Here is an 11,866-nt window from a genome sequence, read left to right as displayed (position 1 = left end):
ATTAATAATATTTTAACATACTTGTGGTATGTGAGGATGGATATGTCAGCGAGATGAATAACAGAAACCATCAGCTTGTAGCTTACAGACAAGCAACAGCAGTGGAATATTGTCATACCATTGAGGAGAAGAGGTTCATTGATATCTATCTTGTACCCGGAGAAGAGTTCCAGGAACAACTGGATATAGTTGCTGTGCCTCGGAGCACTTTTTGCTAGTTCACACAACCTTCTCTTCACCCCTTGGTTACTCTTATGGTTGTAGCTGGGTGGATAGGGTGCTGGTATTGGAGGAGTAAATTCTCCTTGCTTCTTCTTCACAACACCCTGAACCATGGACAAATTTTTAAACTATTTACTGGTCATGGAATACAGAGACGGCCGTACGAGTATTATTTATTATTTATTTTTACAGTCGTGGTTTTCTTAACGTAAAACTTTTGCTTTCTCTGCTAAATTATTTAGTCATTTGAAAATGTTTATTTAAGACCGCAGATCAAATTAAAAATGTCCGATGGACAGAATTAAAGATGTTAAGGTCATTGTAGTCTCAACCTTTGTGGGTAACCATGTTTGCAGTGTATATCGAAGCAATATGACTACGATGCGATATTGTTGCAACGTTTACAAATATTGTAAAAACAGTTTTCTCTTGGAGGATTTTTCAATTTTTAATACAAAATAATACATATACCGATGAATTTTGTGAGATTACAGAATTTTGCGATTTACATCTTTCAGGATCACAACGGAGTGGAACGATCCCAGGGATACCAGTGCGATAAGTTGGCCTGGTCTGGTCGGATACTGCACCAGGCTTCTCCTCTCTTACATCCTCTAGTTCTAGACATTTAACTGAAAAATTTGATTGATAATATAAAAACAATGAAATTTAAATTTTTAGAGAAACATACTTGGACTGTAAAGGCCACGTTATCACTAACTTAGAAATCCAAGAACTCGTATAAATCTGATTTTTAAAAAAATCTAACATTTCCCAAAAATTGGTTCGTCCCTTTTTATATGCATAAACTTGACAAAGAAAAGTCTAACTCTATATGTATAAAGTTGCTATCTCTGTTTATAGCTTGGTTTACAGATTCTAAGTTGAGTGGATCCACTTTTATGGGAGAAAATAGGTAAAATCGTAATTTACGACCAAGCGCGGGTAAACGGTGGGAGGAACTATGAGTACCCTGGGCAACGCTGGGTTTTCAAGCTAGTATTGCATAAATTATGAGAAAAGTCTGTAACAAATTTTATTGTTTTATGATTTATATTCTGAATGTAGTAGAGTGCAAGTTTATCTTGAAGGTCTAGAATAAGCTTTTTTTCTGGATCGCGGCGTATAGGAAATCACAAACTTTTCACACAAAATTTTGATAATACTTTGCATATCTACGCGATGGCTTTTATTGATCGATCATATTTAATTTGCCAGAAAAACGTTTGCCAAAATTAAACACTTGCCATCAAGGTTATAATGCCAGGGAAGTTAATTACAGTTGCGAATACTATGCGTACACATTGAAACCAGTTCTCTCTGGGCGGAATTTGTAAACAAGAATAGATGCATCAGTGTTCGTTTAGTATCTATATGCCCGAGGAGGTTAAAAGCATTAAATTTTGATAATTTTGATAATTCACATAATAGTTTCCTATGACCAGAATATTTCATTGATTATTTATGTGAAAGATGGATCCCATGTCAGCCTTCGACATCCGTCTAGTGTTTACATTACCGCCCAGAGACAGTACACTGCAGTACAAGAGACGCGCCCACCTCTGAAATAACTTTCCTTGCTTGACATGATTTTCTTATTTATACGAAGTAAAATCTACCTAATTCTTTTTATTAATGCGCCGAATTTCTCATGAAAATTCTCAACTTTAGTTTGCGAACTGCTTGAAATAAGAACGCAATAACTTCACCTTCTAGTAGCGAACTCCTTGTCTTGCATTGCAATTAAAATTAATAGTAATTATGAAAAGTTTAACTCAAGGCAAGTGTTACTTATGATAAACATGCCATGGCAAGTGTAATTCTGACAAACATGTCATTCAATAAAACTGACCCATTCAAGGGTATTTTTTAATCCTAACAATTACAACCTACCAGGGTTCTTGTTAACATCTACAATCCATAACTTCGCAAACATCCAGATAAATAGAACTGTTACAAGCCAGAGTTCAATCACATAACTCTCATCTTCTCCGGTCAAAATCTGGTTCAATTCTCCCAACATAGTTATCTAAAGGGTCTTACTGAACAAGATTTGCATTTGCTAAGTGAATTTAAAATTTTATTGCAAAACATAAAAGCGGGTTCAAAGTCTTAGGCCAAGATACCAGGTTTTCCTTACAAGCAGAAATATCACATTAGTAAAAACAATAAAAAAAATTAGCATTAATATCTGTTTTTTTTTCACGCATTTTCATTTAGCATAAAAGTGAAATTTTTAACTAAAAACAAAACTAGCATGAAATAGATTGGAGCATTTGTTTAACACGTTAAGTTGAAAAGATTAGATCTTTGATTTTACATACATTTTGGCAATTAATTGTTTTGACTTTTTCAGTTCTAATTGAGTTAAGAAATTGAGTACTTGCCACCAATTTTTCTAATCCCTATATTTTTGCAGCCAAATATCGTAGATCATTAATATTTAAACTATGAGTTAGAAATATTAAAGCTGTACACCAATAGTTTGCAAAGATGTAGGGATTAGAAAATTCGAATTTGTGGCATCTCTCAAATTCTTAATTGACATACAAATTTGGAAATTAGTTTTACAAACTACATTCATGATATCGGATAGGTGTAATGTGTAGTTTTTTTTACTTGATTCAAGGTTACATATACATAGTTACAGATAGTTGTAATGTGTATATTATCATACACACTTACTCAATCACGTAGATGTAAAAGTATCGTTAAACAATAGTAATTCATTATTACAAATAGGTGTTATCTGCTTAGTAATGCATTATTGATTACGGATTGCAAATAGTTGTACATTCTTGATTCATGATTACAAAAAGGTGTAAATTGTGTATAGTTATACATTATTAATTCATGATTATAAAATGGTGTAATGTGTAAATGTAACTGTGATACATAAATATATTAGATATACAAATGACACACAATTGCAGTAGGCTAAAAAACGATACATTTTCACATGTAAGTAATGCCTGAAGTCAGAAACGATAAGTATTTTAACTATATGTTTAACTCGTTAATCAACTTCTTTCTCGTTCTATAAAGCGGAGTTCGGTGTCTAATCTACAGCAGTACTATCCAACTAAATAAAAAAATAAAAATGAAAATTTGACTAGATAGTTTAGATTTAGATCCTGTGACAGGATCATAAAGATCTTTAGGGCAATGGAACCAATGTTCTCCTACAGGAGTTGGAGTTCTTGTCACCACCTCCATCCTGATATCATCAAACTCCCAGAAACTACGGTTCTTGAAGAAATATGTTTTCTTGTCTGTATATTGGAATACAGCGTCTATATGGTAAGGGACTCCCTTCCACATTGATATATCTCGGGGATAATCCAGCTCAACCATGTTCTCATCGTCATCAAACCTCCAGTACATATCTCCTAAATATTAAAGCGAGTGTTATTAAATTAAGAAACGGGGTGTAGAACAAGTTTCATAATGTTTGGTTGGTACTAGTTTTATTACGATGCCTTCGGAAAGCTTTGAAAATTTCAGTGGAAAAAGTGGTTTTGAAGGAATTTTTCAAATACTCTTTTTTTTGAAGTACCAACCCGAGAGAAGGTATTTAAGTCCGGAAAACCTTACAACAAAAATAATAAAATGTGAACCTGAGAAAAAATAAGTTTTCTGATTGTATCCCCACTTCATTGCACCGTCCACCTTCTCCAAGGACTCCGGAAGACCTAATCTCTAAAATAGTAATTTTTTGTTGACAAGATGTTTTCAAATACCATCCGGTACTTATAGTAACCAATATCAAGCATTTATCTGGCTCATTATATAGCGAAACGTAAATATCCGCTAAATAAAGGGACTGCAAGCGTAATTTAAAGTGACCCTCGAGTTAAAAAGAGTGCAATGTTCGATGACAACGGTACCATTAAACCTTTTTTCTAAGCAAAAAGGTTGTTATGGAAAATTATTGAATTCTAAAAAATTCCCATTGGAATTTATCTAAATATTGACTTTCTGTTTGAACTAAAACCATCAAAATTGTCGATCTAAAAGCACCAGATTAATAGATAAAGGAGCTAGATGCTGTTAGTGTCAAAGAAAAAAATCATCAAAGCGTCTAAAAGAAAAAGAAAAAATATTTGTTGCGTTCAATATGATTTGAAAAGAAAAAGGACTCGAATTCGAAGTAACAATAGAATGTATATACTATAGTGATTTTAACGTTTCTTGTGTATACCTTCTCAATAAATCAATGAAAACATGTCTTTCATTTAAACCCACCGTTAAAGGTTGAGGTCCATGTTTGAGCTGTGAATTCCCTGACATAATGTAGAACTTCTTCCCGACGAAGAAAACGATATCATGATTCTGTTTCTCATAAACTGCATCCACATGATCTATACTGCTGGGGAGACCGTACCAGAAGGAACCAATCTCTACAGGGTCCTCTCTAGAACAGGTGTGTAAATTTACAAATGAACTGAGTCTTTGTTACAAACTCAGATTTTCTAATCACTATATCTTAGCACCCCAATGTAAACTTTAGATATAACAATGAATTCTGTTAAATCAAATAATCTAAGTTTGAAATATCAAAGGTTACACCATCAGATTGCAGAGTTATAGGGATTATAAAATTTAGTTTGTGGCAAAGCGGTAATGCTTGTGAATGTTTATTTTTTTATTAGAAATACCGTTCATAAGTTTCAGCAAAAATATAAAAGCTAAAACAGTTTTAAAATAACAAATACTAATTAAAAGATGAGTGAAGACGACAATCATTTCATTTTTTTTGGTGTTTCATGAAGACCTCAATTTAATCGAGTTTAAATTATCAAAAAGTAAAACAATCAATAAACTAAAACGAACCTGGTTCCTCCCTCCTTGTTTATCCTCCAGAAGTATCTTCCCTTAAACGCCCACATCTCACTCCGGATAACAGCCACGGCATCAAAACTAGTTTCACACTTTACCGGGACGGATTTATCAGGGGAAGGGGTGGGTCGGACTGGAGTTAAAGGAGCTAGAGTTATCTCAGGAATTGAAATTGTTGTCCGTCTATCATCTTTCTCCGGAATAGTTCCAGGCCTAAAAAATTATAATTTTTAAGAGATACAGTAACATAAAATTTGTACTTTTATAATACAGATCGAAAGGCATCAAAATTAAACTTTTTTTCGTTCAATCACTACAAAAAATGCTTCCACTCAGAATGTGATAAAAGATAAAATGAACTCATTTTTCAATTCATAAGAATAATCCTCCTATTCTATCATTTTTCTCCGGAATAGTTCCAGGCCTAACAAATTAAAATTTTGAAGAGATACAGAAACATAAAATTCGTACTTGTATAATCCATTGAAGGCATCAAAATTTAGCTTTTTTTCGTTCAAATTTATTGATGAAAAACTTATTTCAAAATGCTAACAATTCTCTTAATTTTTACTTTAAGAGATAATTAATTATAACTAATGTGTATAAGGAAGACACTAAAAAAATGCTTCTACTCAGAATGTGATAAAAGATAAAATGAACTCATTTTTCAATTCAACAGAATAATCCTCCTAAATACTCAAATTCTAGAAATATAATTTGAGTAAAATGATGAAAAATTGTGTTCAGTTTCAATAGTATTGTTTCCTTCTCCTAATATTAAAATATAAAAATAAGAAATTAAGTCTCTTTGCCACAAACTTAACTTTTCTAATCCCAATTTCTTTGCAACCTGGTGGTGCAGACCTTTCATATTTCAAACTTAGATTATTTGATCTAATATAATTCATCCATTAAAATATCTAAGGTCTACGAAAATAAGCTACAAAGATAGAGGGATTAGAAAATCAGGGATTGTGACAAAGACTCAATTTACTTTATTAAATACGAAATTAACATTTTAACTTTACGTCCTAATAACCACTCCAGCGACTCTTAGTTGATTTCCTCTGGTAGCCGCTAGGTTTCGGAGAGGTTTCAAAACTATAGCTAGTTTTTTTAAAACTAATAACTGGGTAGTTGTGTAAACTGGTGTATTTTTTGCTTTTTACAGTAACCACCGTATAATACAACCTTGGTCTCCATATTTTAAAGATCTGACCTTATTGCAAGATACATACCTGGGCGATCCATAGAGCTGTTGAATTGCTTCCCGGTCATCCTGAGGTAGGTAGAGCATTGGACTGGTGCTAGCATACCACGGATACATTACAGACCCAGATACTGAGCTGTGAGACAATCCTAGAGAAAATAATTTAACTTCAATATATTATTTAGCAGGTGATCTTTTAGTTCGTGTAGCAACTTTATTATTCCTTATACTTGGTAACTAGGTTTTAAACAATGCTGATGGCTAAATATTTTCAAATGCATGCGTTTGGCATCTTTTGAAAGAAGGACAGAAGAAAAATGCCACAAAAATATAATGAAGGTAAAAAATACTACTTTTTTAGTTTCTGATTGGAAAGAGATAAAACTGGAAAAAAAATTTAACTCCTCTTACAAATAAATGAAATGTTACCTACAAATATATGTAAACTCTAAAACAGTCTATTAATGTTACCTAAAAATATATGTAAACTCTGAACAGTCTATTAATGTTACCTACAAATATATGTAAACTCTGAACAGTCTATTAATGTTACCTACAAATATATGTAAACTCTGAACAGTCTATTAATGTTACCTACAAATATATGTAAACTCTGAACAGTCTATTAATGTTACCTACAAATATATGTAAACTCTGAACAGTCTATTAATGTTACCTACAAATATATGTAAACTCTGAACAGTCTATTAATGTTACCTACAAATATATGTAAACTCTGAACAGTCTATTAATGTTACCTACAAATATATGTAAACTCTGAACAGTCTATTAATGTTACCTACAAATATATGTAAACTCTGAACAGTCTATTAATGTTACCTACAAATATATGTAAACTCTGAACAGTCTATTAATGTTACCTACAAATATATGTAAACTCTGAACAGTCTATTAATGTTACCTACAAATATATGTAAACTCTGAACAGTCTATTAATGTTACCTACAAATATATGTAAACTCTGAACAGTCTATTAATGTTACCTACAAATATATGTAAACTCTGAACAGTCTATTAATGTTACCTACAAATATATGTAAACTCTGAACAGTCTATTAATGTTACCTACAAATATATGTAAACTCAGAACAGTCTATTAATGTTACCTACAAATATATGTAAACTCTGAACAGTCTATTTTCTAACGATTTTATTAGTTTACCTAGAGAATGCCCAAACTCATGAAGAGCTACAGCATAAAGACTCGTAACTTCTCCATCAGACCGTCCCTGGTTAGTCCAGTTCTCGTCCTCGTCGAAATGAGCATCTCCACCCCTTCCCGGACCAGGGAAGAATGCATGAGCTAGAACAGCTCCGATACCATCGAATGGATATCCGTCCCCGTGATAACCTCTATGGAAGGAAACTTGAATATCCGCCAACTCACTTCTCTCCAGGAAGTTGAACCTAAGCTGAGTATTTGAGGACCAAACCTTGAGCGCTTTGTTGAGTTCTTCAATAATATCTTGTCTTGACAATTCATTCATGTACTCCATACGCAGGAGAGACCAGGTTAGGTTGGTGGTGTGCCATCTTTGCCCTTCAAACATAAAGATAATAGAGATTTGCTTGTTTTATTTTTTTGTTAGTCGTACGTCCTTTATTTAGTATTTTTTTTTTTCTTTTCTTGTTTTTTTTTCTTTTTAGTATTTTTTTCTTTTTCTAGTTTGCATTGACCATTACATAAATATTTTAAAATAGATGAGTACTGCAGTAAAAACAAAATCTCAATTAACCCACGCAACTCTGAGTTTATTACGTTCAAAGAAGGGAACTCATTCCCTTCTGTATTTAAAATTATTAGTTTTTTTTTATAAAGTGTTCTAATTATACACGATATTGTAAAAAAAAATAAAAATCAATTTAAATTTTCAATTAGAGTTGAGCATGTGCTAACAGATTTTACATTTTACATTTAACTAAAGAAGGTCAAAGTCCAAATATTATTTATCCATCAAATGTTTAAAAAATGTTTTATTATTTAGATAATTCTATTATTCCTTGGCATGATCTGCACTTAAATTAAACAATATTATAATTATTAAAAATGAGAACTCTAAAGACAGGCCAAGGTTCATTGTACAATATTTTAGTCCCGCCCATCACCCATCCTTTAATAAGAATTAAGAACCCCGCCCAATAGATATTTTAAATGAATATCTCACCAACCCTAACAAATTTGCAAAAACCAAAAATGTAAGTTTTATGTAGTTTTATGCATAAATATAGTGATTGACGACATGTTGTGGCATTATCTTTTTTTAGCTACAGATTAAATATTAATGCTCTTGTCACAACATGCATATTTTTATTTTCATCTATGTGATAAAACAAGACATTCATATATGTGTTGCCTATAGCCGGCCAAACGGCTGGACCGAATGGGCTGAAATTGTTGTGGTTACTCATGGGTGGCCGGGGGGTGTTATAGGCTAAAAAAAATTGATTTTTTTTCACCATTTTTTTTAAATTTGATTTTTTTCCCACGGGCATCGTAATTTTCCGTTTTTTTAAACAATTCAGGATCGGTAGGCTTTCAGAAGACAAAAAAATAAAACTCGAGAGAAGAATTGAGTCTTTGCAACAAACACAGATTTTCTAATCCTTATTTCTTTGTAAACCAATGTCGCAGACCTCAGATATTTCATACTATGAATTCTGATAGATGAAATTATATTAGTTTGAAATATCAAAGGTTTAGACCATCAGTATGCAAAGATATTAGGATAAGCAAATCTGAGTTATTTTAATTAACTAAAACAATTTTTTTTTATTATTTTACTCAAATTATATTTCATGAATGCTCTTCAGTCCATATTCTACTAGATTTGGGAGGATTATTTTTATGAATGGAAAATTAAATTCATTTAATCTGAATCTCACATGTACTATTTTCGAAGTATTCCCTTATACACAATTCCTTAAACATATTTCAAAATCTAAATTTTGCTTTTATGCAAAATCTTGACAATAGCAGAAGATTGACGTTGCTGTATTTGAGGCCTTCATCTTCTGTCGAGAGTCAAAATTTTGCATAATTTCATTTAAGAAAATGACAAAATATCAATTTTTCAATTTTGTGAAAAATTCTAGAATATCTAAAAAAAACAAAAAACAACTCGATGCCCAATTTTACTTTTCCACAATGGTTTCCCATATAGTGTTTGAATGGTTAAACGTAACAAAAAGGACGAAATCATACAAATTTGAATCATCTACCTTGCAGAGAATAACGTTTTCTCCTGTTCGTGAATCCAAGAGAAACGTCCTGAACCCCGCACCTCTTCCTGCTCATAAGATTCCTGGTCGGAGCATCAACAGCTCCAGTCTGCTCCAATCCACCAAATGCTTGAAGGTTCCTAAATATTTACAATTTTCAACATATGCTACCTTTCGGCCGTCGGTCTAAAACCTTTCAGTCAATTTACAAAAAAAAAGTAGGGAACAGGAATATCTGCTATTTTTACCAAATTAACTGTTTCGTCACGTAAAGGAATTGTTAGAATGTAATTTAAAGTTTTATTTTACAAGCAGTACCCATAAAAAGGAGGTTTCCGGGGCCGTTTATAATTACGTCTAAGCTGTCCCTTTAATTCTTCAGATTAAGAATAATCTGTATGGTGTACTATTAAGATCTGTTGATGAAATTTATATAAATAAATATATTTAAAAACTGAACAGACATTTGAAGAGAAAATAGTTTATGCTTCAATTATAAAATATAAATGGATGGTGTGTACTGTGTATAACTGGTTAAAATGTAGATTTATTTATTCTATTTAAGTTAAAAGTGGCGAGTGGGCTAATGCATGCTTGATATTTTATATTAATAAAAATTGATTTTAAAAACGTATTTGGCGATTAAGAAAGTTATTAAGTAAAAATTAGTTACGATATTACAAACTGATTCATGAAAGTTCTTAGTCCATTTTTTCGAATGTTACAGAACATTAGCTTTCGTAATTCATAGAAATCATCGGTAGACCAAAGGGTGTTAACCTTATTAGTATTTTAGAACTAAATTTTGTAATCATAACAGTCACAAGACATATTGTAGCATAAAAATCAAAGCCCTAAGTCAACTGCCTGACTGTCAAACTACAACCTGAAAAAGTTTACTTCTCATGGCTGTTAAGGAAAATTCACAAAATTTGGAGACTCCTGAAAATATCGCCGGAAAACAAATAACAGAAATAAGCTTGATTGAGACCAAAAAAATACACTTGATTTCTATTTCTTAAAAATAGATTTACTTAAATTCCCTAGAAGGCAGATTAAGATTATAATTCAGTGGACTGTATTGTATAGTGAATATAAATATATATTCAAAAGAAAGAGTTCTGGTGTTTTGACTTAAACATGATTGTCCATTTTCGACAGTGTTCTAGATGACATCTTAATTTACCTGATAGCACTACGGAGCTGATCATCTGTTGTTAAAGCTCCAGTCTCAAGAATAGATTGTGGTAAATATCTTAATTTACCTGATAGCACTACGGAGCTGATCATCTGTTGTTAAAGCTCCAGTCTCAAGAATAGATTGTGGTAAATATCCAAACTTAGTTAGATAATTAAATTCACTATTACCAATAATATTCCTCTTTACTCTAGTCTCAGGATTGCAGTTTAATGTTTCACATTTATCCGTCCTGGCTCTACCCCCTCCATCAAACTGTAACCTAGGAAACCCAACACATAGGTTTAAGAAGATCAGGAGAAGATATATAGAGTTCAATTCTCTCATATTCTAAGATCCATCAGAGATCACAGTTCTTGAGATTCTTGGTCAATACACGGCAAAACAAAGATGAGTCAGCTGTGACTGAGAAAAGAGAGAGAGAGCCGGACCGGGGTAGCCCCCCCCCCCCTGCACCACCACTTGGCTTTCCCGGTCGGTACAAGGGCCCATCCCGACTTTATTGCGGTGAATAAACCCAGGAAATATCAAGGAAACGCCTAATAAATCTTTCCCGCTACGCTCCAAACTCTGAATATCTGAGAACCCTCCCTTCAAAATAATTTTGTTGATTGTAAACTTACCAAATGTTATTTAAAGGAACTGTAAGCGTAATTTCAAGGAACCCTCTCAGTAAAGATGACAATACACGATTCACAATGATACTGTTGAAACCTTTATCTGATCAATAATGTGGAAGATATTGCCCCCCCTAGGTTTTGATAAAGTTTAATTCTGATAATTCATTCCAATATGCTTTCCAGCAGTCAGGGGCGGATACAGGGGGGTGGCGGGGGGACATTCGCTACCCCCTGACAGATTCAGGGAGAGGCAAAAAATGTTCCCAATTTTATAAATCAATGTGTTTTTCAATTTCAAGCTTTTTTTATTTAATGGAAATCTTGACTTTCTTTTCTTCAGTTTAATTTAAAAATCACCGACAACAAGTAAATGTTATTGTTTTTGTACAGAAACCACATTTAAATAATTAGTTTTCAAACTTATAAACGTTGAAATATAATTCAATCGTGATCAGACAAAGCTTTTAAGGGTACCATTGTAAATCGGGAACTACCCTCTATGCATGAAAAGTCACTTGAACTTGAAATAACGCTTAC

At 32.6% G+C, this 11,866-nt stretch overlaps 2 protein-coding genes across 6 annotated transcripts; both read right to left on the bottom strand.

Annotated features, from left to right (window-relative positions):
• Positions 1-21: 21 nt before the first annotated feature.
• Positions 22-2,280, bottom strand: LOC111703676 (uncharacterized; the record flags this gene model as incomplete). Its single annotated transcript, XM_023475713.1, has 3 exons — positions 2,116-2,280; positions 694-842; positions 22-326 (listed from the first exon to the last, which is right to left on the bottom strand). Coding segments are annotated over exons 1-3 (584 nt in total), but the record flags the coding sequence as incomplete, so codon positions are not given.
• A 9-nt stretch (positions 2,281-2,289) lies between these two features.
• Positions 2,290-11,365, bottom strand: LOC111704120 (matrix metalloproteinase-2). 5 transcript variants are annotated; one of them, XR_002765748.1, is made up of 10 exons: positions 10,846-11,365; positions 10,698-10,766; positions 9,512-9,651; positions 7,455-7,832; positions 6,300-6,420; positions 5,056-5,274; positions 4,468-4,636; positions 3,840-3,921; positions 2,773-3,611; positions 2,290-2,627 (listed from the first exon to the last, which is right to left on the bottom strand). XR_002765748.1 is itself a non-coding variant. In XM_023476259.1 (9 exons), the coding sequence occupies exons 1-9, from the start codon at positions 11,034-11,036 to the stop codon at positions 3,286-3,288; spliced, it is 1,695 nt and encodes a 564-aa protein (XP_023332027.1). In that variant the 5' UTR covers positions 11,037-11,365; the 3' UTR covers positions 2,290-3,285. The 5 variants fall into 5 exon arrangements, 3 of the variants coding, with proteins under 3 accessions (XP_023332027.1, XP_023332039.1, XP_023332047.1); XR_002765757.1 differs by having other exon boundaries at positions 2,290-2,580; XM_023476259.1 differs by having other exon boundaries at positions 2,290-3,611.
• Between the last annotated feature and the right edge of the window lie 501 nt (positions 11,366-11,866).

This window comes from Eurytemora carolleeae, unplaced genomic scaffold (genome assembly GCF_000591075.1).
Source record: "Eurytemora carolleeae unplaced genomic scaffold, Eaff_2.0 scaffold73, whole genome shotgun sequence".
Classification (NCBI taxonomy): domain Eukaryota; kingdom Metazoa; phylum Arthropoda; class Copepoda; order Calanoida; family Temoridae; genus Eurytemora; species Eurytemora carolleeae.
The sequence above is the reverse complement of the archived record's forward strand: the minus strand, read 5'-3'. Positions and strand labels throughout refer to the sequence as shown.

Coding starts and splice junctions, on each gene's coding strand:
- LOC111704120 (XM_023476271.1), bottom strand. CDS start 11,036: ATGAGAGAATTGAACTCTATATATCTTCTCCTGATCTTCTTAAACCTA. Junction 7,833..9,511: donor AAAACGTTATTCTCTGCAAG/GTAGATGATTCA, acceptor TTATGTTTGAAG/GGCAAAGATGGCACACCACC. Junction 4,637..5,055: donor AACAAGGAGGGAGGAACCAG/GTTCGTTTTAGT, acceptor CACCTGTTCTAG/AGAGGACCCTGTAGAGATTG.